Source organism: Globicephala melas, chromosome 20 (assembly GCF_963455315.2).
Source record: "Globicephala melas chromosome 20, mGloMel1.2, whole genome shotgun sequence".
NCBI classification, from domain to species: Eukaryota; Metazoa; Chordata; class Mammalia; order Artiodactyla; family Delphinidae; genus Globicephala; species Globicephala melas.
In genome coordinates this window covers 33,364,174-33,388,703 of record NC_083333.1, presented here as the reverse complement: position 1 = coordinate 33,388,703, position 24,530 = coordinate 33,364,174, and the positions used below count along the sequence as shown (strand labels likewise).

General features: G+C 52.7%; 2 protein-coding genes across 5 annotated transcripts in view; one reads left to right on the top strand and one right to left on the bottom strand.

Moving 5' to 3' along the window:
* HEXD (hexosaminidase D) overlaps positions 1-5,113 on the bottom strand; it is an 18,163-nt gene extending 13,050 nt beyond the window's left edge. For all 3 annotated transcript variants that reach the window (XR_009560495.1, XM_060291200.1, XM_060291201.1), the window contains exons 1-3: positions 4,339-5,113; positions 3,991-4,040; positions 2,081-2,221 (exon numbers count right to left, since the gene is read on the bottom strand). Coding sequence is in view for 2 of the 3 variants with exons in the window: in XM_060291200.1 (XP_060147183.1) it covers positions 2,081-2,221; positions 3,991-4,005 (156 nt within the window). In the remaining variant the exon portion in view is untranslated. The remainder of the gene's footprint in view (positions 1-2,080; positions 2,222-3,990; positions 4,041-4,338) is intronic.
* OGFOD3 (2-oxoglutarate and iron dependent oxygenase domain containing 3) lies at positions 4,898-24,530 on the top strand. Of its 2 annotated transcripts, XM_030843391.3 has the most exons (9): positions 4,898-5,081; positions 6,996-7,213; positions 9,999-10,074; positions 11,204-11,246; positions 13,398-13,462; positions 14,018-14,074; positions 15,013-15,166; positions 18,455-18,578; positions 21,980-24,530. In XM_030843391.3, the coding sequence occupies exons 1-9, from the start codon at positions 5,008-5,010 to the stop codon at positions 22,114-22,116; spliced, it is 948 nt and encodes a 315-aa protein (XP_030699251.1). In that variant the 5' UTR covers positions 4,898-5,007; the 3' UTR covers positions 22,117-24,530. The 2 variants fall into 2 exon arrangements, with proteins under 2 accessions (XP_030699251.1, XP_030699250.1); XM_030843390.2 differs by lacking the exon at positions 21,980-24,530 and having other exon boundaries at positions 18,455-21,970.

Here is a 24,530-nt window from a genome sequence, read left to right as displayed (position 1 = left end):
CAAATTACAAGAAGAGGCAGATTGTGGAAAGGAGTCAAACTAACCCAGGTCAGTCACTTACACAAATGGAACATAATGGTTACGGCATTCTCGTGTTTCGTCAGCGTTTTTGCTCCTGGTTTCCCTTGTAGCCTTTTGGCCATCTGACCACTGGGTGGCCTCTTTGGCACTTCTATTGGGGGTGGTAGGGATCCTTGGTGCTGTTGGTGGCTAAGGGGCTGCTAAGCTCAGCCTAAGGGTGCCACCCAGCCAACTTGTGGAAACAGGAGGAATAAGAAATTGTTGTCTAAACCTCTGACTCTGTCAGCAGCAGCAGGTAATGAAATGGGGGCTCCAGCTACACATAAGCTGGATCTTCTTTGCCTGTCTTCCACATCAATCCATTTGTCACCATGCTTTTATCTCTTTACACGTGACTTTTTCTTCCCTGCCATTTATTTCCCGATACTGTTTCCCATGGCATCTATTCACTTTTGTTCTTTTCCTAGTTTGGTCTCCGTTTCTGACTTTTTTTTTTCTTTTTCTTTCTAATTCATTCCCGAGTCTGGAGGCAATCTTTTCACAACCTCATTCTGTCTGGCTGTCACATTTCTGGACTTTTCTATTTCTGACTTACACTGTTCTTCCATAACTGTATCACTTTCCTAGTATCTCTGCTCTCTTTCTGAAATACTGCGGAACTATGTCATCTGCTTTGTGGTCACACGTTCCTGGTGCACCTTCGCTGTTACTCAGATCATCGTCCTCTTTTTTCTTAGTGTCTTTGTGTGGCACAACTACACTCCTTTTCTGTTGCTCATTTTTAAATGAGATGTGTTTTCTTGTGTTTTTGAGAGCAGGTTCTTCTGTTTGGGATGGAGCTGGGCCAGGCCAGGGCTCCCTCTGCTGCTGTTACATAAAGGATTAGCGGTTATAGACTTTGTGCAGCTACTGCCACAGCACGTGGTCTCCACTCCCTCTGGATCCCGTCCCCCCAGTATTTGAAACTTCTCTCCACTTCACCCTCAATGTTCCTGCCCAGCTCAATGTGGATTTTTCCCCCAACACTGTGTCCTTAGTGTGGGCTCTGTCCTTCTGGAAGAAGGTTCTGGAAGGTATTCTGGAGTGCTTTGAGGCCTTGGGCACTCACCCTCAACCTGGAGCCAGGGACAACTCGCCCAGTTTCTGACAGACCTTTACTAGCTGGGCTCTTTTCTGGGTCCTCTGGTCTTGACTTCGTCTGAATTCTCTTTTCTCTTTCCTCTACCACCCCCTGCCTGGCTGCTAACCCCACGTGGGTGTTGTGCTACAGGTGGTTTGGCCCCACCCCTTGCATTTTGGAATTCACGGGGATACCCTGATGCCTACTTTTGATTTAGAGTACATACGTTTTCTGTGGCTGCCATAAGAAGTCACCACAAACTGGGTGGCTTGAAACAGTCAGAATTTATTCTCTCACAGTTCTGGAGGCAGAAGTCCCAAATCTAGGGTGTCAGCAGGGCCATGCTCCCCCTCTGAGGCTGTAAGGGGAATCCTTCCTACCTCTTCCAGCTTCTGGGAGTTTCCAGCACCCTTGGTCCTCCTGGGCTTGTGGACGCATCGATTCTAATCTCTGCCTCTGTCCTCATGTGGTACCTTCCCTGTGTCCTCACATCATCTTCCCTCTGTGTATGTCTCTGTGTTTAAATTCTCCTCTCCTTATAAAGCCACCACTTATTGGATTAGGGCTCACCCTATCTCCATATGACTTCATCTTATGTCAACGACATCTGCAAAGACCGTGTCTTTAAATCAAATCACATTCCAAGGTTCGACGGGTTAGGATTTAAACATATCTTTTTGGGAAACACGATTCAGCTCACAATGAAGAGGTTGTATGTGTCTTTTGTCCTTTCTGTTTTTCCTTTTGCTATCCTGGTTGCTGTCTGCTTTGTGAGGGGATTTGGGGGAAATTCAAAATCTATGCTGTTGCCACCACCGTGCCCCAACACAGAACCCACAGTTGTGTTCCAAGCACACGTCTACAGAACATCGATTGTTCACAATTTCATAACCAAACCCAAGGCAAAGTGATTCTCTAGAGGAGAAAGGGAGCTCTCACCTCCGAGAGGTAGCAGACCCTCGGTGGGGCTCCTTTCAGGTCCAGATGAACTAGTCGCATCTTAAATGGTGAGCAACCCGACATCGTACTATTTTTTGTGAAATCATGTGACAAAAAACCCTCTTGTCTGGACACTTCTTCCTAGTGGAGAAATTCAGGGTTATAGACTCCAGAGGCTCAACTGGCCTGGTCCTTCCAATGTCTGTTTCAATTCTGACACGAACTGGGAGGGAACTCATTTCACCGACATGAAATCGAATCAAGATGTCTGTCTTGGGACTTCCCTGGCAGTCCAGTGGTTAAGACTCCATGCTTCAGACTTCCCTGGTGGCACAGTGGTTAAGAATCCACCTGCCAATGCAGGGGACACGGGTTCGAGCCCTGGTCCGGGAAGATTCCACATGCCACGGAGCAACTAAGCCCGTGCGTCCCAACTATTGAGCCTGCGCTCTAGAGCCCACGAGCCACAACTACTGAGCCTGTGTGCCACAACTACTGAAGCCCGTGCACCTAGAGCCTGTGCTCCACAACAAGAGAAGCCACCACAATGAGAACCCCGCGCACTGCAACAAAGAGTAGCCCCTGCTCGCCACAACTAGAAGGAAAGCCCGTGGACGGCAACGAAGACCCAACGCAGCCAAAATAACTAACTAACTAACTAAATAAATAAATTAAAAGACTCCATGCTTCCACTACAAGGGGCATGGGTTTGATCCCTGGCCGGGGAACTAAGATTCCACATGCCACGCAGCGCAGCCAAATCAAAAAAAAAAGGATGTCTGTCTCCATGTTCAAACATAGGGACCCTTGCCATTTAGTTATGATTTGTCCCTAAAATAGAACAGCACTGTTTCCTTATAAGATAGCTACAATCTGTAATAACACAAATGACTGCAAAATAATTTCTTGTTTTAAAGACCCTCTTATCCTATGTATACTATGCCAGTGAAAACAGGCAAATATCTCAAACACTTTTCAGGCCCCACAATATGATGTTTTTGTAGAAAATTTATCCTCAATTTTATTCTACTTTGAATAACGTTAAAAACAATTATGTTTCTAGAGTTCGAGTCAGCTTGGTTGTACAGAGGAAGAAGCTCTAAAAATTTATTCTAGGTCAGAGAAAACTATCTATGATTTAAAACAGGCCATTGATAATTTAAAAAACAAGTAAGCCACAGTTTATCAGTGTTGGCTAGTTTATGTTAAACTAGAGAAAGTATCTGGATGATACTGAAGCAGCTGGGAAACAGTGAAATCTTATTTCTTCTATCATAAAACACAAAGGATTAGATTGGAAAATGAAAGAAAATCTTTGTACATTGGTCATATATTCAGCTCAGTAATTCAAACTACTCATTCTGTGCAAGGATTCATAAATCCCTGACCTTAAGGAATCCATAATATAGCAGAGGAAATAACATAATGCACACAGAAACCAATCAGTTTGATTTTTTTAAGAATAAACTATATTCAAGACAGTCTCAATGACAAAGTTCTTAAAGCAATTACGTAAATTACCACTGATAAGTGGATGAGTTTAAGACAAAGCATTCTGAAAAACTGCAATGTTTTAAAGTTGAATTGTTTTACATTTAAACCCCCCCAAAAAAAACCCAAATCTATTTTCCTGGGAATAGAATTAAAAGAAAAAAAATTTTTATTTTTAAATATTTTCCTGGCTGCGCCGTGCGGCATGTGGGACCTTAGTTCCCCGACCAAGGATTGAACCTGCGTCCCATGCATTGGAAGTGCAGAGTCTTAACCACTGGACCACCAGGGAAGTCCCAAAAGAAAAAATTTTGAGCTGAGAAGTCTGCATTGGTCCTGTGTGTGCCTCCTCGTGTTCTGAGAGAAATTCTCCAATTATTCTTGTAGTCCTAGGGCAGGAATGAACACAAACATCTTACCTGCATCAGACACATTCAGAGTTGTTTACCAATGTAAGTTGCTGCAAAATCTAAAGGAAAAGGAGAGGAAGAATTCAGTAATCCATCTTGTGAGTCTGTATTCTTTGCTTTGATTCCCTCCTGCATGAAGTCTATAAAAATGTGATTATTTCAAAGACTCGGGTCAACTGTCATTGTTACCAGACAACCTGGCAGGTCTGCAATTGTCCCAGTTCCTCGGGCTTCCAGGTAAGTTACCAGGAAATGGCATCCGATTTCCCCAGTTTCGGGACTGTTGGGCAGATCTCTTTTCTTGTTCAATGAGTCTAAGTAGGTTTTCTTTTCCCCCTGTATCAGTAAATTACTCACCTTCTTCAGACTTAATCCTCATGAATGAACCTCACTGCTAATTCCACTCTTTCAGAATCAGGTATCTCCACAGGGTTGGTTAAGATCTTACTTCTTGCCCACTGGACGTAAGGTTCTCTAGGGAAATTGAATGTTGTAAACAAAGCAGTAGGGCCTAACGGATACATGTGTACTGAGCACCAACTGGACCCAGTGCCCTCCAGTGTGGCATGGGCCGGGGGAGAGGGGCATGGAAACCCCACAGAAGAGGGTGCGGAGTCCCTGGGAGGAGGGCTTGGAGACCCCGGGAGAGGAAAGGGCTTGGAGAGCCCCGGGAGGAGGACTTGGATACCCCCGGGAGGTGGGCTTGGAGACGCCGGGAGAGCACGCACGGCTGGGCGAGGACACACTTCAGACGAAGACTTGGAGACTCGTCGGATTCCGCGGAGGGCAGGGGAGGAGGAGGGGGCAGGCAACGGCGGGTGCGCCCCGGATGCCCTCAGGTCCCCGTTCCGTCCCGCTCGGCGCTCGGCCTCCGATTGCTCAGGCCTGGCCACCAGACCGGAGGTCGACGGCGGAACGCGTCGCTCCGCGTCCCCGGCCGCGCTGGTCTCGCGCTAACTCTCGCGGCGCTCGTCCCGGGCTCGCGGCGGATCCCGCGTTCGACCCGGCTCCGCGGCGGCCTGGACAATGGCACCTCAGAGGAGGGGCGCTCCCAAGGCGCCCGAAGGCAACCGGGCAGCTGACCGCCGGCGCCCGAGCAGGTACTGGGCAGCTCCGGGAGCGCGCGGACGGCGGCGTGGGCGGGGCCTGGTCGAGGGGGAGGGGCCTGGTCTGGAGGGGCGGGGGCGTGGTATGGCGGGGCTGGGGGCGTGGCCCGGCCAGGAAAGGCTGGACCTAGCGTGGGCGGGGCCTTTCCCGGGACGGGCCTGCAGTGTGGGTGTGGCCTGGCCTCGAGGGGCGTGGTGTATGCTTGGGCGAATCGGGCTCTAGAGGGGTGTGGTCTGTCTGGAGAGCGTGGCCTGAAGAATCCCGCGAGGCCCGCGCCAGGAGGGTCGGGGCTGGGTGGGGGGCGGCCCAGGACGGGGCAGACCGTCGGGAATCTTTTCTGACCTCTCTCACCCATGTGTACCAGGGGGGCCTGATGAATGAAAAAGTGATCTCATCACGTAGCCTTCGAGGGGATTCTGCCTGAAGCTTTAAGAGCCAGGGGTGTATTTTAATCATTCCAGGATAAATTACCTTGTCGTTGTGCTTGACCCATGGGCCATGGACCTTGCTCCAAATCTCCTTCTGTTTTGGCAAGATTCTAGGGGTGCAGCTTGAGCGAGCTTACCCTGAACAGGGGTGCTTATTTTGAGGAGACCTCCAGGGGAGTGTTGCATCCGAATCTGGCCCAGGAGGCTGTTTTTTCCCCTCTTGTCTCTGTCCCTTCCTCTCTGTCCCTTTCTGTCTCAGCAGCCGGGCTGTTCCAGGCGAAGGTGTCACCCACAGCTTTGCACCTTCAGTTAGGGTTCCAGCCCCTGCTGCTGAGATGGGCGGGCAGTCTCCCTGCCCCATTCGGAATTGGGGAAGAGAAATGATGGGGCCACCGGAGTGAGGTGTCCACCCTGGTCTAATTAGAGGAGACCAGGTGGGCTGGAGGCTATACAGCAGTTCTAGGAGTGGGGGTGGGGGTCTTTGTGTTCTGGGCACCTATGCTCCCTGTTTAAAATGATCATGTATTCACCCAACCTAGTCTGAGTGAGCTGTGCCCACCTTGGGATTTATTTAATCGGAATTTGTGTGTTATATATATAGCAATTTGCAGTGTGGAGAAACATAGAAAAATAGAAGGCAGGCTATCTGCTTTTAATCATATACTTGAAGACATGAGGTGCACCTCCTGAAAGGATGCCTGGATCTCTTTTCTCATTTCTGCCAGTGCTTCAAGCCCTTCACATTTTTCTTAGATAACAGAGTGCACGGCTACTCAGTTACACACACGTGAAAACACACGTGCATGTACACAGACACACATATGCATGGTTATATACCACCCAAACACACATAGACACACATGTGCACACACACACAGACATGCCTACAACTTCTGCACAGGCAGTGTGAATCCCACAGTTAACCCGGGTGGTACAGAAAGTGTCTTACTGGTGAATCATTTCTGTTGTACTTGTATTCTCTTTGTGGCTGGCTGGTGGTTTTAGTGAAGTGGGCTTGACTCATGCTTAACTTACTTCACATTGTGTGTGTGTGTGCACGCACGCATGCAGAGGCATGTGCACTGGGACCATATGCATGGGGTTGTGGCAGTCATTTTTGGATGCAGGCAACGTGATCGGTGCCACAGACTCTGCCAGGACCTCGCAGACAGGTTCTCCATGGGCCTGGCCAGGCTGGGAGGAACACCAACAGGCAGTTCATCTTGTTGCCCTTGGGAGCAAGTGAGCCCTGTCTGGTCATATGGGGTGAGGGGCACGTTCCCCACCACATCCTCCCATGCTGGCGAGTGCCTCTGGATTGATTGAGAGTAGCTCTGACAGCAGCCAGCATGGGAACAGTTTAAGGCTGTAACTAAGGGTGGGTGTGGTCTCTGGTCATTGTGGTCTCTGGTCATTGTGGTCTGCATTTTCAGCACATGCAGGTGCATTTGGGTGACCACAGCTGTTTTCTGTTCTCAGCACCAAGAGTGTCCGGGCGCCTCGGGATGTGTGGAAGAAGTGGCTGAGAGTTGCCGTCCTGGGGGCCTGCACCACGTTCGTTGCATTCCTGCTCTGGGGCAGTCTGGGGGGTGATGACAGCGTCACTGAGGTCCTAGCTCATCGAAGTGAGGTCCTGCCAGGCAGGTTCATTGAGGTTCCCTGCTCCGAGGACTATGACAGTCACCGAAGGTTTGAAGGTACGTGATGCCGAGGTGATCCGGGAAAGAGCAGCATGTTAACATGGAATTCAGTGTGTTCAAAATGCGTCTTTTTTTGCTACAATGAATTGATGGGAATCAGGTTGAAAGTAGTGTGGGGGTGGCGTTGGGCAGGTGACCTTCCTCACCCCCCGCTGCTGCCCCCCCGTCCCCCGCCCCCGGTTGGTTAGCCCACACATGGACCCGGAAGTGTGGGTGTTTCAGGCCCTGCCTGTGCAGGGACAGGCCCACTGGTCACTGCCCAGGCCTCATTGCCCAGGCCGTGGCCAGTGTTTCACTGAGGTCCCCCACACTGTGGGTGCCATCTGATGGAAGAGGCGGTTTGCCTGGAAGGATGTAACAGAACTGGGATGATAGTAATGAGCTAGTGGAACCCAGAAAAGGCATTTTCTGTCTTAGGGTGTTGTAACTGCAGAAGATGTTGCAACAGGGAACGTAGATACCAGAGGCCCTTCCCCCATGTCGTGTGCCCCATCCCAGCGCCTGACTCCTCTGCTCGAGGGCAGCAGTTTTAAAAACCTAACCAGAGTGACTGGGTTTTAAAGACAAAATTCAGTTTATTTTTCTCTTCAGAGCAATGCTTTGGACTTGAACCAAGAAAATATTGCTAAATCCTTCCACCAAGGGGCGCCATTGTGATGCACACAAGCTGGGTTTAGACGAAGGGAGGCAAAGACGCGCCCAGGGAATGGGGGCTGCCTTTCCCTTCAGGGGGTCAGGAAAGTGGATAGGTTCTGTTGTGGGCATGCTCTCTCTGTCTTGGTCAGCTTTTTCACTCTAAAGTCACAGCTTTTGAGAACGTATTTTTCCTACCCATTTAATAATTTATCAACATTAAAAACAGTTGGAATGAGGTAGAGGGGGAGTTAGTGGAGACGGGTATGGGTTTTCAGTTGGGAAGATGAGAATGTTCTGGAGATAATGATGGGGATGGTTGTACAACAACGTGATCATAGTTAACGCCTCTGAACTGTACACTTTAAAATGGTTAAAATGGTAAATTTGGGGTTATATATATTTTACCAAAAAAAAAAAAAAAATGGTGGAGTGTGCATTAAAGCCTCTGGACTCCCCATCCCTCGCCCCTCTCTCCTCCTGTAGCTGACAGGGGCTCCGCCTGCCCTGGGCCTGTGTGTCTGGGTGGTGTGTGTGCGTGTTTGCAGCGTGTGCACTCGTGTATGTGCACTGACATTGTCAGCCACTCACAACTCACTTTCTCACCAAATTATGCTTTTGATGCTCATTCACGTTGAGCCTATTGTGTCGCTGCTGGATTGTCTTCTTGAACTTCTGTCTCGCCGTCCCCAGTTACTGGGAACGGCGAGGCAGGGTCCCCACTGAGACTCTGGGTCTGGTGGCCGCTTCGCCGCCAGAGGTGTTTGAGGCGATGTCACTTGGTGCTTTTGTTGCCCCTGCATCTTCCTGGTGAAACTGTTCCTGTTATCAATCTTTTCCCCTCTCACAATTCTTTTGTGTTAAAATGTATTTGTTGATATGATGTCGCTCCCCAAGCTGTCTTTTGGTTATCGTTGTTTTTGCTTTTACCTTCAACTTTTATAAAAAGCATTTTTGTGTCTTAATAAAAACACCTATATTAATATATTGTATTTAGCTCTGTGGAACTGAGGCACCCCTCCCCTAATGACCCCCACGTAGAAGTTTATTTTTCCCACATGATGAGACCCAGAAAAAGGCACCCCAGGCCAGCCTGGCTCCCTGTAAGCGCCCCAGGCCGAGCGCCCCAGCTCTGCCACTCAGCATGTGGCTCACATGGTCCCAGGACAATCGCTCCACCTCCAGGCATGTTCCAGGCAGGAAGAGAGAAAGGAGGATGAAAGCTAAAGGTCAGCCAGCCCAGTGTGTCCTGAGAGTGTCCCAAGGCCAGGGGGTGGCCATGAGGGTGTCTCATCGGCCAGGACATATCCTAGGGCCCACCCAGTGCAAGGCAGCCAGCCTGCCCTTGGCGCCAGGATACCAGGGGCTTGCTAAGCTTGTCCATCTCTGGTGCTCTGCCTCATCCTGGCCCCATCTACCTGACCCTGGCCCTTTCCACCCTGACCCTGGCCTTGTCCACCTTAACCCAGTGGCAACCCTGGCCACTTTAACCCTGGTCCTGTCCACCCTGACCCTGGCCGTGTCCACCCTGGCCCTGTGCTCCCGACCCTGGCCACTTTCACCCCGACCCTGGCCCCATCCAAGCTCCCCCATCCTCCTCCCTCTAAGCAGCTCAGTCCTGGGTGCAGAGGCAGGAGGAAGCAGGGTAGAGTGTGTGGTGACCACCTTGGGGCAGCTTTGCCAGGCCCTGCAGAAGGACAGTGACTACAGTTGCAAGCACAGCTTTGGTCATCCAGGAGGCACTAGCCAACGGGTCTGGATCTGTGGTCAGTGATGGTTCTAGAGTACCGTGGATGCCGCCTCTGGGCTGTTTTCTCAAGGGTGGGCAGAGTGTCAGCTGCTTCAGGAGTGACCCACCTGGTGTGGCGCTGCCAGGACCCACCCCCTTCCAGTGAGATGTGTGCGCTGCAGGGGGTCTGCTTGTACTGGAAAGTCACCGTTGCTTCTCTGAAATTCACATCTGACCGAGTGGCCTATATTTTATTTGCCAAACCTGCCCCCCTAATCCCATGGAAGGCAAGGCCCCATCCCACAAAATTCCGTTGTCCCTGGGGAGGGCCGCCCACAGGTGAGTCCTTGACAGCAGCGGGCAGCTCTTTAGTCGGGGTTCAGCGGGGTTGGCGTCTCATCCCAGCTCAACTCTCTCCAGGCTGCTCCCCGAGGAAGTGTGGCCGGGGCGTCAGCGATGCCATCATCACCAGGGATGAAGCCCGAAGGATTCGCAGGTACACGTGTCTCTGAGTTTCTGTCCTGAACGAGCAGGAGAGTGGGGTTGTGGGTGAAGCACAGGGAATTACTACTAAAAGGATGATTTAAAGAAATTCATTAGAATTCCCTAACAATTCCCCTTTGCACTTCCAAGGCAAAGAGGGGCTTTTCTGATTTCCAGGAGGAGAGGCTGTTGTCATCAGTGATGTGGTTGCTGACGGAACCTTCCAGAGGCCTGGGCCCTCTCCAGAGGCAGCAGTTCTGGCCCAGTGGGGAGGTTGGGGGGATGCTGTCCCGTCAGCCATTGAGGGGCCCAGCAGGTGCCTGTGTAAAGACAGTGTGTTCACCCAGCAGCCCCAGGCGGTCACTAGACTATTTTCGTCTCCTCTCCAAAACTGGTTGGGATAGCCCTTCTGCCTCCTAGCCGTGACTCATGACAGGGCAGGAAGTCTTACTCAGAAGTAGTTGGCACTGGATTCTTCCTTATTGTCTTTTAAAAACAAGATCTTGAAGCTCTGATTTTCCAACAAGGAGTTCAGACCCAAGCATGTGCCCAGTGGAGCAGCGTCTGGTCTGCATGCCGAGCTGTGTCTTGAGGGGAGATGTTCCTCCTGTTTCTAGATAACATTGTAGAGGCTGGTTGGGTGGGGAGGGTCCCTGGTGTGAGGGATGGATCCAGCCCCCAGTCAGTTTCCCGGGCGGCCATGAAGCATCTGTCAAAGGCACCAGAAGCCCCTGCATCTTTGGTGACGTGGGTGGTCCTGTGAGCTCCAGCACAGGCCACCATGTGGCCACTGCCTCCTGAGCTGGTGATTACAAAGGCTGCCCCCGCAGCCTGTGATGACAGGAGAGGGACCTTCCAGTCCAGAGGAACCCATTCAACTCAGCACCAGGTCTCTGAGCTAAAGATGGAAACTAAGCCCACTTGTCCCCAAGCTATGTCATACGTGGTTAAGGAGATGGTGACAAAATATTAACATTTACTCACTTAGCTTGAAAGTCAAGTCCTTTGGTCCAAATGTGATTTTGTCATAAATATTAAGCAGTCTGTTAACGTTGTGCTAGTTGTGCTGGTTGATATGTGTCTAGATGTATCATAGATGATGCTGTTAACTGAATTCTGATTTAAGACGGTCTTCCCCACAGCATAGCTGAGAAGGGGCTGTCCCTGGGAGGATCGGACGGAGGGGTGAGTTGTGTGCCGTTCCTGCTTCGGTTTTCTTTTTACCCCTTTAACTTTGCTCTCCCTCCAAGGGGAAGGCGAGGGCACCGGGTGTTCAGGCCCTGCTCCTGGGAATGAAGTACCCCCTCCCTTCACAGGAGGGCTGCCTCGGATCACATCTTTGTGTCAGGCACCCTGGCTGGGGGCAGTGGGGGGAGGTCGTAGGCAGTGAGTGAACAGAGCAGGTGACGAGCAGGGGCCCACTGAGGAGGGTGACGGCCCTGGGAATGGGAGAGCCAGCACACGCAGGAGGAGCTGGTGGGAAACAGTGAGGACCATGCAAGGTGGAGGAGGCTCCCACAGGTGCTGCATGGGGACTGTCATCCACCAGGCGAGACTGCAGGGGGTCTAACAGTGGCCCCTGAAAGATGCATCCACCCAGAACTGTAAATGGGACCTTACCTGGGAAAAGGGTCTTTGCAGATGTCATTAAGTTACGGGTCTCAAGATGAGATCTTCCTGGATTACCAGGATGGACCCTAAATCCAATGACAAGAGTCCTTGTAAGAGGAAGGCAGAGGGAGATTTGAGAGTGAAGAGGAGGCCGTGTGAAGATGGAGGCAGAGGTGGAGTGATGTGGCACAAACCAAGGGACCCCTGGGACCACCAGAAGTCCAAAGATTCAAGGAAGGATCCTCCCCTGGCGCCTTTGGAAGGAGCGGGGCCCTGTCGACACCTTGATCTCGGCCTTCTGGCCTCCAGAGCTTGAGAGGATGAATTCCTGCTGTTTTAAGCCTACTGTTTACGGCAACCATGGGGAGCTCGGACAGGCCAATGCAGCTCTGCCTCTCATCCGCTTCCTGGGCAGGCTTAGGAGTCCACCCCTGCGAGCACCTTACGTTGGCCGGAGTTCTCGTGTGGTCCCAAATGGGGATCTCCTCGCCTGGCATGTGGGCCCGTAGGAAGATCCACTCTCCTCTGCATAGTTTGGTGATTATCTTCATGAGTCTTTTATTCTGCAGGCTCTTTCCTCTTGAGATCTGAAAATTAAGCTTCTCCTTTTATTTTGGTTCAGTTCAGGGGAATATTTATTAAAAACCTATTCGTGCGTGGACTCATCTTTTGCCCGGCGCTCAGCATTTACTCGGGAAGTTGTCTTGCAATGAATCATCCAGGTTTGATACCTTTAAGTGCAGTTAACGTTTTTAAAGCCCAAATTGTGTTCAGACGAACCCCTGGGCTGATCGCTGCATCCATGAGAAAAGACACCCAGACAGGGTAGAGGTGGTCTGTGCTGGCGCCCACTCCCCTCTCAAGACGTGGGAAGGCCCCCCGGAGGCAGGGTGGGCAGGGGTGGAAAACACTGGCTGTTCATTAAAGGGTTATGACCCAGCGATTCCACTCCTGGGCATTTACCCAGGAGAATGAGAGCATCTCCCACGATGAAATGCTGTCCCAGTGTCACAGCCACTTCATTTACAACAGCCCTAAGCTGGAAACAGCCCACGTGTCCATCTCCAGGTGAATGGACCAACAAGTGACTCCTCCCCAAACGATGGGTGCCCCTTGGCCATGAGACAGTGGGCGGCGGGTACTGCACCGACGTGAGGGAGTCACAGGGAGGCAATGCTGAGTGAAAGGAGCCAGGCCAAGAGCGAAGTGCACCTTCGTGACTCCAGGGCCTCAGGTTCTAGAAAGTAACCAGCTGCTGTGGCAGAAGGCACCTGGGGAGGGGCAGGAGGGAGGGGTTGCAAAGGGTGCAAGGAAATTTGAGGTGATGGATGTGTTTCCTATCCTGGTAGTGATGGTGGTTTCACTGGTGCATGCCAGCATCAAAACTTACCAAACTGAACACTTTAACGAGGAGCAGGTCGTTGTGTGTTGGTTATACCACAGCAAAGCCGGGGGAAGGGCTTGTTCTTAGACCCATGGAGGAACTGTATCTGTGGACTGTTTTCAGAATTTTAGACCAGAGAGTCTCCATTCTTAGGGCAGGAGAGAAATATCCGCCGTCACACACCTTTGTCCAAACGTCTTGACACCCAGCCCGTGTGCATCGTCGCCCTGACCCGGGTGTGCAAAGATGGGTCTCAGGAACACGTGTTTAACGTTGGTGGCTTTTAGAGCTCAGTCGCCTGCCAGGCAGCCCTCACGCCGCCCTGCCAACGTCTTTTCCAGGCGTCTATCCTGGACCTGCACTCGGGGGCCTTGTCTGTCGGGAAGCACTTTGTGAACCTGTACAGGTGAGAACCCCGGGGTCGGGGGTGGGGTGGGGTCTCTGCTCGTTTCTTAGCTGGAGACACCTGAGTGAGGCTTGCGTGTATGGATCAGAGCGGCTTCAAGTCTTGGGTAAACTGCGACGTTTGCCGTCGGGCCGAGGCCAGATGAGGACTGGAAGGTGCAGCTCTTCCGAAGGGCGGGATCCTTGCCAGCTAGCTTCAGGGAACAGCTTAGTTAGGAAGGGACCAAGGGGTGGGGTTGGAGGGAGAGGTGGGAGAGGTGAGCGGCAGGCCAGGCTCCTGAGAGCTGCCTCCTGAGAAGCTTTGATCCTCCCCGAGGGCCAGGAGAAGCAAGACATTCCCCCAACCTTGATAAATGTCACCCCACCTGCCAGGTCCCTCCCTCCCACCCTCCTCCCTTTTATCACACAGTTATCACTGTAGAAGGAGCAGCTCCAAGATAATAAGGACCAGCTGGTTTTCAGGGACTTGCTGGTTAACTGAAGGAAAGGCTGAATTTAAAGGAAATAAGGAAACATTAATAAAACATCACATTTGTCAATACTCATTTTTTCACAGATACTTTGGGGATAAAATACAAACTATCTTCTCAGAAGAGGACTTCCAGTTGTACCGGTGAGGGAAGGAATGCCCAGGTCAGGAAGGGGGAAGGTGGCGGCAGGGCTGGGAGTGCTGGGGTCAGTCCTGCAGAGAACTGGCCCTCAGGTTCCTGGGTGTGCACGTGATACCCTGTCCCACGTGTGCGGACCTGTGTGTGCATCTGTTCACCTTTCACCTTTGCCAGCCCTTGTCTTTCTGTAGTGTTACCGAACCCAGGTCCAGCTGCTCGCTGCTCGAAAGCCAATTCTTGAGAGACAAGTGTTGGTGGGGAAGGAAAGGTTGCTTTATTTCAGGGGCCAGCAACCGGGGGAGAGGGTGGAGTCCTGTCTGAGAACCAACTCCTGATTGCTGTTCAGGGGACAGGGGCTTTTAAAGGGGAGTTTCAGGGTTATATAGGCAGAGAGAGGGAGCAGAACAGCATAGTCAGTTCTGACAGTCAGCTTGAAACCAGTAATGTGGTCTGACCAGCATCATCTTGGTTAAGTACAGTTAATCTTTAGTTCCAGGGTTTGTTCCCATTTCTCTGAGGCCAGTTCTCGGAATTGTGTGAAGTGGAGTAGCTTATGTCGTGGCTTCAATTTGGTCATCATGTAGTCATCCTCCTTCAACCTGGTGGGGGCTTCAGTATCTGCAAAACAGCTCACAGGATATGGCTCAGAATATTATCTATAGCCCTTGAGGGGGAACTAAAGGTCCTTGACTTTGCTTAATGACTAAACTATTATTATTTGGTCTCATTTGACTGTTTTCCTTTGTTTCTGCATTTTCTCACTTCTCTGATTAAACTTATTCTTTGGCTAAAGTGTTTCCACAGACAAAAGGCAGGCTGAGAACATGGGGGTTGGGGGCAAGGACCAGAGGGTCCTGCTCCGTTTCAGTGTCACATGGTGCGGGCCCTATGGGCCCGGGGAGAATTCTTTCCTGTGTGGCTGACACCTGTGTCGTCTCGGCAGGGACCTGCGGCAGAAGGTCCAGCTGGCAATCGCCCAGGCATTTGGCATCAGCGCGTCCTTGTTGCACCTGACGAAGCCCACCTTCTTCTCCCGCATCAACAGCACGGCGGCCCGCACGGCTCATGACGAGTACTGGCACGCGCACGTGGACAAGGTGAGTGAACCTGGGGCTTGTCCACCACGGCCCAAGCTGGGTGCTGTCTGTTCACGTGGTCAGGGTTTTAGAAGTTTCCTCTCTCACTGATGAGGTCGAGGAGATAAGATTTGTTTCTCATGTGATGAGGTGACAGAAGACTGTGAAAAGCACGTTACAGAACAGTGAGGGCCTGATGGGGACCATCCTTTGCTACTTGTTCCCACACACAGAGCTGTCTCCACCTGAGCTTCGTCGGATGTAACCTGACCCGGCCTTGATTGACCTGGCCTTTCTGTCGTGTGGTCTCTCCTCGGGCCTGCGTCCCGCACCCTGCCCAGGAGGCCCCCTTCTTCCCACTTTTCACCTTTCCTTGGGAAGATTTCTCGACCACTCCAGATTCTGCAGATTCCCCTTTCTTGATCTCCTGCTGTTCCCTAGACACAGTGGCGCCTAATCAGTCTGCGGTCCTGGTCAGCCACAGCTGAAGCCCTCTCCCGCCTGCATCGCAGCCACTGCCCCGCCCCACTCAGCCAGCACACGCAGCGTGGCGCCAGGGGACGGTTGGCCACGGAAACGTCTGAGGGCTGTTGGCGGTCACCCCAGCCGCGGGTGTGCTCAGGTGACCCAGATAATCTCTGTGTCGCTTGACCCTGGAACACAGGAAGCGAAGTGAAAAGTAAGCAGAGGGTTTGGGCAGAAGCTCGCAGGTTGGGCTTCTGCCTGAAGTTCAGTCAGATACGCATGTGTTTATTTCATCTCGACTGTCTGAGCTCAGTGGAGGAGGGGAGCACGTAAGTGTGGTTAGTGAGATTGAGGAACCCAGTATTTAATTAAATTAACTTAAATTGAAGTAGCTTTATGTGGCCAGTGGCTTGTCTGAGCCAGTGCAGCTTGGAGGGCTCGATGGAACTCGGGTTGGAAGTGTGGGCTTCACCCTAAGGGGGAGTACAGTGTCTGCTCGTTCTCTTCCCATGGGCTTAAGGTTGATCAGTGGGTTCGGTCTGATCCATCCACGATCAAGCCTCCTGTCCACCCTCACTTCATGGCTCTGGCAGCCATTGACCCATTGATAACCATTGCCCAGGTGCATTATTTCATTAGGGGACCAGGACTGAGACCTTCAGTATAAGATCATCGTAGATATTGCAGAGGGAAAAACAGGGTTTTATGGGGTTGAGGGCAAAGACGACGTGTGTGGAGGACAGACAGGTTCGCACAGCAAGGAGCCTCATGCGTGGGACGGAGTCCGGAGAATTTCCCTGCAACGAAGGAAGAGCAGCCCTCCATGTACCGGGAAGTGTGGGTTCAGGAAAGACAACACTGAACGTAGCCTGGTTTGGTGATCCAGCTTCAAAGGAAGAAAGATAAGGAAGAAATTCTTCAGGCAGAGAAAACGAGTCAACAGTGACAAGTGGGGTAGCCTCAGACATCTCAGAGCCAGGAGACCTTGGGACAGGGTCTACAGGACCAGGGTGGCTATAACAGCCAAGGGGTCACTCACGCATGGACACAGCAAAAAGACGTACTCGCACAAGGGGACCCCATGCATCTGCTCCTTCCCTTGAAGCTCTCCAGCCTCTAGCTCAGGACAGCTCAGGCCCCGCTGGCCTCTGCCATCCCATCACCTGCCATTACCTGCCTCCTTCCCAGGTCACTGTGTTCATGTGGGTTTGGGGTGGTTCCTTTGCAGAATCTGAGCTGGGTGGGTAGGAGAGGGTCAGGCTCCTGGACACCCCCCGCCCCCGGGTCTCTTTTATGTTTTATGCAGGTAGTGGACATGAGGTTCACTGCTGAAGCGATTCAGAAGCACTGCCCTGGGCTGTTCTCAGGTTTAGGTCACTTTGATGTTTGTTTGGTGCCCTGATGCTGGATAAGGGGCCCCTAAGTGGGGTCTTGGTGGGGGAGGTGGAGGGAGCTCAGGTCTGTGTAGAAAGTCCAGTCCCACAGATGGCATGGTACTGAGTTCATGAGAAGGTGACAGGGACTCAGTCACCTTGGCAGGCTTGCTGCCTCTCCCTCCTGGTCAGCCCACCCTCTCTCAGGAGATGACCACTGTCACGGTGATGGTGGTCTAGCTGGTTGCAGGGGGAGCGGGGCTTTTGGACTTTTTGAGCCTTGATCAAATGTGTTATGGATATTGACCTGGGGCTTCTGTGTACCGCTCCCATGGTGCCTACAGGCGTCAGTAAAATCATTTAAGAATCTATTCCTAAACACAGGAGCCTTGGGCTGTGCGATAGGGCACTGGTAGGATGACTTTGGGCTGCTGTCCTCGGACTCTTTCATTCTTCCTTATCTCTTACCCCAGTCTTACTAATTGAATGATTCCTCAGGCTGGGAGCTGTTATCATGTGATTAAAATTCCTTGTACATGCAAGTCACTATCTTTGCGTGGAAAAAAAAAATAGCCTATCTCACTGATTCCCTCTAATAAGTAGGTGCTAATTTGTATGAGTTCTTATGTCCTTGGAAACAACACCTGCTTCACATATTACAGACAGCAAACTCCTCTATCTCACATTGAAATCAAGCTCTTCATGTGGCACCCCTTACCTATAGTAAGTCCTGAAGATCCACAGATGGGACAACTATCCGGCCACCTCCCGTCCCGGACTTCAAGGGGTCCTTGGGAAACAAATGATAGTGCCTCCTGTTTACATTATATCCAGGCCCAGAGGGTCCACGCTCCTATGAGCCCAGAGCACAGATTCCACCCCCCATCCCCTGCTTTCCACCGCCCATGCCATCTTCCAAAAGAATGTCCACGCAAAGAGGACCAGACAGGAAAGGACAGACAGTGTAGCGTGGGCACTGGGTGGTGGTGGTGGGGAGTTAGTGTTTAATGGGAACAGAGTTTCAGTTTGGGAGGTTGAAGAGTTCTGGCGATGGTCGGCGGGGGTGGGTGCACAGCAGTGTGAATGTGCTTAGTGCCCCTGAGCTGTGCACTCAACGATGGGTAAAGTGGTCAATTGTATGGTTTGTGTATTCTACCACAATTTAAAAGAAAGCTTGGGGTGCCCACATCTGGAGAAGGAGCGGAAGCACCACCTTTGCTCCCTGTGCTGACGCGGGAGGGTCCTATTGGTGGGTGGGTGGGTGGCGTGGCGGCCCTGGGGCTCACGCGTGTGGGCTTCTTGGCGTGGGCTGCGCCTCTGACTGTGCGGGAACCAGGCAGGACCGCACGCCTGTGCTCAGCAGAGGGTTTTCTGTAGTTGGGAGGCAGAGCGAGGCCTGGGTCTGTCCCTCCCTGAGGAGCGTGTCCTCCCACAAGCAGACGGTGACACGCCCTCACGCTCTGCCCCGCAGGTGACCTACGGCTCCTTCGACTACACATCGCTGCTGTACCTCTCCGACTACCTGGATGACTTCGGTGGTGGGCGGTTTGTGTTCATGGAGGAGGGGGCCAACAAGACGGTGGAGCCGAGAGCAGGTAGGACTCATGGGCGGGCGTTTCCCGGGATGCGTTTACGGTGTGTCCAGTGTGTCCATGGAGCACATTCGTCAGAGGAGGAAGTGGGCGTGGCCACGGTCACTGAGTCACTGCAGAGTGAGTTCCCAGAGCCAGCCCCCACTCCATCCCCTGTAGTGACTCAGAAGCTTAAGACAGACGGATGAGGCAGTGATCCTCACCTAATGTTGGTAAACCACACCCGACCTGGTGGTCCCAGAGCTCCCGCTGCCCCCAGCCCAGCTCGGACACTCAGTGCTGCTCAGTGAGCATGTGTGGAGCGAGGAAGCGTCCCCTCTCCTCCCCAGGTTTTGGGGTGGGGAGGGGCGGGGATCCCCCAGGGGCTTCCTGAGGGGCAGCCCAGGCCCCGGCCCAGCCCCAGATGAGACTCAGAGACAGAGCCAGGCCATTTGGCTCCGGCCTGGGCACCTCGACTGTGCAGCACCACTCACCTGCTGCCGTGGCTCACCCGACCCCACTGCGTCACCCTGCTTACTGGGTGTGTAGCTGTGTCCGCTTCCGCCTGGCAGCAGGCAGCTCAAACCAATGAGGCTGTCCACCTGTGTTGGTTTAGAATGTTCCCGTCAGCCATGAGGCGGTCCTGCAAGCCACTGAGTCCAAATGCTCCTTGCAGTAGCGCTGAATCCACGCAGAAGTGGCTTGGACATCAGAAGGTGTAGAAAGGAAGTTAAACAGCTCAGGACTGGCTCTCTTCCCTCAGGGAGTGAGTGCTGGAGGGGGGCAGACCCAGGCGCAGGTCAGTGGGCAGGAGGGGCTCAGAACGCCCTGCAGCTCCAAGGCTTTAATGGACCAAGAGCCAGAGAAGCTGCTGGTGCTAAGGCTGGGGGTCACACGTCACGTGCTTCTGGGAGGTGTCCAGGAATGCTTGTGGGCTAAGAGGAGAAATGCAGGTGGGTTCCAAAAACGGAGGTGCCTGTATTTTTGGTTACTAAGTTGCCGAGCTAAATCCTGCTTTAAAGAAGTGGGTGATGATCTAATAGCTGTTTACTGAAGAAAATAAAAAGCCAGAAAGCACTGTTCATGAATGCCGAAAGTTTCACGTTTCTGGGGTTGGGTGGGCCGTCGCCTCCGTGTGAGTGTTACGCCTTGTAGGGTGAGTTACCAGCGCTGGCCTGCTGGTCACTGCGCGGGTGGTGATTTCATGCCAACAGTTTCCTCCTGGTTCTGATGACTGGCGGCCTGCCCTCGGGTTCTTCCTGGTGTTTGTGTCGTGCCCGTCATTGTGTTGATCACTCTGGACTTGGGAGCTGTCAGAATAGGTGTGGGGCTTAACTACTGGTGCATTAAAAAGGAAAGAAGGTCTTAGGCAAGATTGTGAGCCCTTGTGGGCCTTTCCTCAACAAGCTATCACGTTGACGTTGGGTTGGGTCAGCAGATTGCCGTTCCGGGTCAACAGGACGAGAGTCACTAACTCTGTCCCATCTGCACAGACGTCACCGGCAGCCTGGCGTTTGGCGGGGAGCGTGATGCAGCTGCTCTGACAGGCTGTGCCAAAGAGGTTATCATTTTCCCTAGAAGAGTTCATTCTCTCTTATGGAAATTAACAGGAAAATATGCTGAATGTTTTCAGTTTTCCCACTTACTTTCCAGAGCCCTCCGTCCCCTCCTGTGCATCCAGGTTTCCAACAGGTACATTCCCCTTCCGCCTCAGCATTTCTTGGAGTGCAGGTCTGCTGGTGATGGTTTTTCTGAAAATGTCCTTATTTCACCCTTTTTTCTAAAAGATATTTTCACTGGATGTGAAATTCTGGATTGGTGGGTTTTTTTCCTTTTTCTTTAAAAGCATCATCGCTTTCCTCTGGCTCCCCTGTTGCTGTCACCGCTGTCACTGCCCCATAGTAGCTGCCTCTTTGCTCTGCCACCTCCAGGATGTTCTCTAATCTCTGGTTTCATCAGTTTGACTATGATGTGCCTCAGTGTGGAGTTGTTTGTATTTATCCCACTTGGAGTATTTATCCTGCTAAGCTTATTGGATTAAAAGTCACAGTTTCGTCACATTAGGGAAAGTGTTGGTCATTATTTCTTCAGATCGCCTTTTCCTGCCCCAGTATGAACCCCTCCTCTCTCCGAGGCTCCAACATGAATGGTGGACGGTTTCCTATTGTCGCACAGGCCACGAGGAGCTTCACTTTTCCTCAGTCCTTTTCTTCTCTGTTCTTTGGTGCCTCTGTTTGCAAAGTGTGCAGAAATGCTGGGGTGTGGGGGGGGCGCCCAGAGACCCCCACTCTTGCTGTAAGTCGGCGACATTTGATAACTGTGTCTGCAGTGGGGTGGCGACAGAGGCGTGCACAGATGGCGTGGATGGGCAGACGGGCCTGGCTACGTGTCTGAGGTCTCAGGTGTGACTAAAAGTGGAAAGACTGAGGACAAAACGTCCTTTAGCAACGTGAGCCTCAGAAAGTGGCGTGACTCCAGATTGCTCTGGGAAAGAGTGTTTCCTTCAGGTCAGGGGCGGCCTGGCTGGTGCAGAGGAGGGTCTGAGTTCTTGGTGTCCCCGGGCCCCCATGCAGAGGTTTCCGTGTGTCACACGATTTCTTTTGCTCCCTTGTTTCCGGGCAGAGCACGGTTCTCTGTTTACAACCAGAAAGCTGCAGACTCTGGGGTAGACTTTTCTCCTCTCTCAAAGATTTAGCAGTTGAGTTCCTGGCAGTGACCTTCTGAAGAGAAATGAAGTTGTCATGGGACATTTGGGGCAGGGCCGTGTGGCGGTGACGCGGCGCCTACAGGATCCCGGGGCTCCTCCCACACGATTCTGTAACGGTCAACTCGTTTGTCCTAAAAAATCTATGGTGGGTGTATGAGACCAGTTAAATATGGAAGCCCATAAACACGGGGTTCTCTGAACACAGGTGGGTGGAGGACCCCTGCTCCAGGACGCTCGGAAGCCGCCTCCCGAGTCCTGTCTTTAGCTGCCCTGGAGGGAGCTACAGGCGCTGGGTGTCTGTCTCGACACGCCTTCCCTGATCCGTTGCCAAAACATTGTCATCACCTCGCAGGGTTTGGTTTTGTTTCATGTGTGATTAGAAATAAGATCATAAAAAAAAAAAAAAGAAAGAAGATCATAAGGTGGGCCCGAGGAGGTCACATGGCTTGTAGAGGCCCCTGCGGGTGGCAGCAGGGCCTCACCCCAAGTCCAGGTTGCCCCACAAAGAGCCCGCGGAGGCTGGGCTGGGTGCTTGGGGTGCCCTTCGTCCTGTGCGAGGGCTCTCCTGCTGGTTTGTCTCCAACCCCCGCCTTCCTGCATCAGCTGTTTCTCCAGCCTGCCCGGTTGGTCGTGTTGCTGCATTGGCCTAAACACAGGTCCTCTGAGGCCCGGCCACACATATGGCCTTGAAGTCATGCTCTGCTCTCCTCTCTCCCAGGTCGGGTGTCCTTCTTCACCTCAGGGTCTGAGAACCTGCACCGGGTGGAGAAGGTTCACTGGGGCACCCGCTACGCCATCACCATCGCCTTCACCTGCGACCCTGACCATGGCATCGCGGACCCAACATTCACATAGCCCCGGGAGGCCTGTCCAGCAGCCCTGCAGGGAAGCAGCCATGCTGGCCACACACCCCTTCCCTCTCGCTCAGCCCATTTCCACTGAACAAGGTGCCTTACGAATCATCCTGAATTTTGATTTGCTAACATTTGATCATTTTTCAACTGTGAGTAAATGGAGGGAACCAGTTTCCCCTCACAGGCATCAGCGTTGGCTTTGCTATGCTGATGTGGGGCCCGGGAGCTGGCAGGGCCAACATGCCCTCCTTTTCTCAGGAAGGGATCCCGTGCCCGGGGTGGAATCCCCGTTTGTCAGCAGACAGAGTGTCATTACCCGGCCACTGGAGACTGACTTAAGTGTGGATGAAGCTGAGTGGGGCCAGCAGCCTCCACTCGGGGAACCAGAATCAGCATTATGGCACCTTGGAGAAGGTTCTGGGGGCAGGCGGCTCTGGGAGCAGCAGCTGGAGGGCTGATACTGCTGGATTCTGGGTGGAGGCGAACATCTGATGTTCTGGCGACTCTGGGCAGAGCCCCCAACACTGCTGGCCACTGAGAGTCACCCTGGCACCATGTTCATGCCAGGCTGGGCTCTGCCCCATCACCAGACAGGGTCCCTGACACAAGGTCCGAGGGTGTTCCCAGCGTGGCCATCCGCAGCTCGCCTGGGGCCTTCTGCCAAGCTGAGGGTCCGTCTGCTCAGGTTCAGGTCTTAGCAACCCTCTTCTCGTCCTGGAGCTGTCCATGCGTTTTACATAAAAGTAACAGGGGAGCCAGGAATAGTAAATAAACTGGTCATGGGGGAAGCCTGGGTAGCGCGGCCCCAAGATAAGGGCAGCATGTCCATCAGTTGGCTTCTGCCAGGGTCGGGCAAGGTCCCAGGGCCGCCCCACAAAGCAACTGGCCTGGGGTTTGGGCATCTTCTGGGAGAACAGCTGATCACCCGCTGTGAGTGCAAAGGGATCCCCAGAAATGGCTCTGGGAGCAGGACTCTCCCGGCCACCCTGACCCAGGAGCCTCAACACTTTCCCCTTCGCCCACCCAGCATGGACCTGTGGACCCGGCCACTGCAGCCCCACATGCTCCCCACACTCTGCAGTCACAGAGCTGCTTGGGCTCATACAGAAAGGGGCAGCATTCCTGGACCCTGGGATGAGCCATTTGCGTGGCACCTGAGGAGGCTCCATGAGGGTCTGGAAGCCAGGACCCCTGGGTCTGCCCCTTGGTTTGCCGGGTGTCCCTTCTGCACCGTGGTGATGATATGCGTGTCTCAGGGCTGTAGGGGCCGAGCTTCCACGTGCAGACAGTGGCTTGGGATCTGCTCCCTTTTGGGTCATGGTTGCAGTTTCCAGAAAGGCAGGGCCACCACCCACATGATGGCCTGGATCGTGGTTCCTGTTTTTAAAGGACTTTGGGCAGATCTGGGAAGGATGAAGCCCACGCTCTGGGTGGCGGGCAGGGCTGACCTTAGGGTTGGCGATGCTTTGGGGACACTGTCTCTAGGCTGGACCAGCCGGCCTCAGTCCTGTGCAGGAAAAGCTACCCCCTCCCATCCAGGTTGTCCTCTGGCTTCTCCTGTCTTGGCTTTTCAAAGGTTTGTTGCTCTGGTCTCAGGTTGGGATGCGAATTCCGACAGGAGAGCCCCATGCAGGCCTCACTTGGTTCTGTAACCTTCACGTTATCTGAATGACGCCTTACCCTCGGCGTGAGGATGGGCAGACGTTCTCGGGTATTCCACAGCCCACTTGGCCACTCAGTACATTTAAGGAGGGAGCGGTCTGATGGTTTAGTTGTGGTTAAAGTGCTTTGGAAATAAGTAAGTTATTGGTTTTAATTGACATTCTTTGCTACTTTTCCTGTTCATAATCATCACAGAGGTACTTGGACAAAGAAATAAAGATATTTGGGCAAAAGCAAGAATGTCCTTCTTTTTAGAAATTCCCTGGCGGTCCAGTGGTTAGGATTCTGCACTTTCACTGCTGAGGGCATGGGTTCAATCCCTGGTCGGGGAACTAAGATCCCACAAGTCACTCTGCGTGGCAAAAAAAAAAAAAAAAAAAGAATGTCCTTCTTTTAAAATAAGAGAAGATGCGTAGCCCATGCCGGTGACCTCCAGACGCGCTCACCTGGGGCCGCATGGGCATCTCCGTCCTACGGGACGGTCCTGACTGAGAGCAGATGTGGTGTGTTCCAGGGAGAAGAGGACGTTCCTGGCACATCCTCTGCTGAGTGATTTATTTCCTAATAAAAGGGTTTAGTCTGAATCAAAGAACACGAGCATTGGTCTCACTGCTGGAAAGGAGGGGTTGCCGCTCTGTCTCTCCTGGTGAGCTGGCCGCCAGGGCCAGGTCTGAGCACGGCTGAGCCTCCGTGAGAGTGGAAGCTGAAACATCAGGTCAGGAGCTGACCCAGTGGGACGGGGTCCGAGCCAGC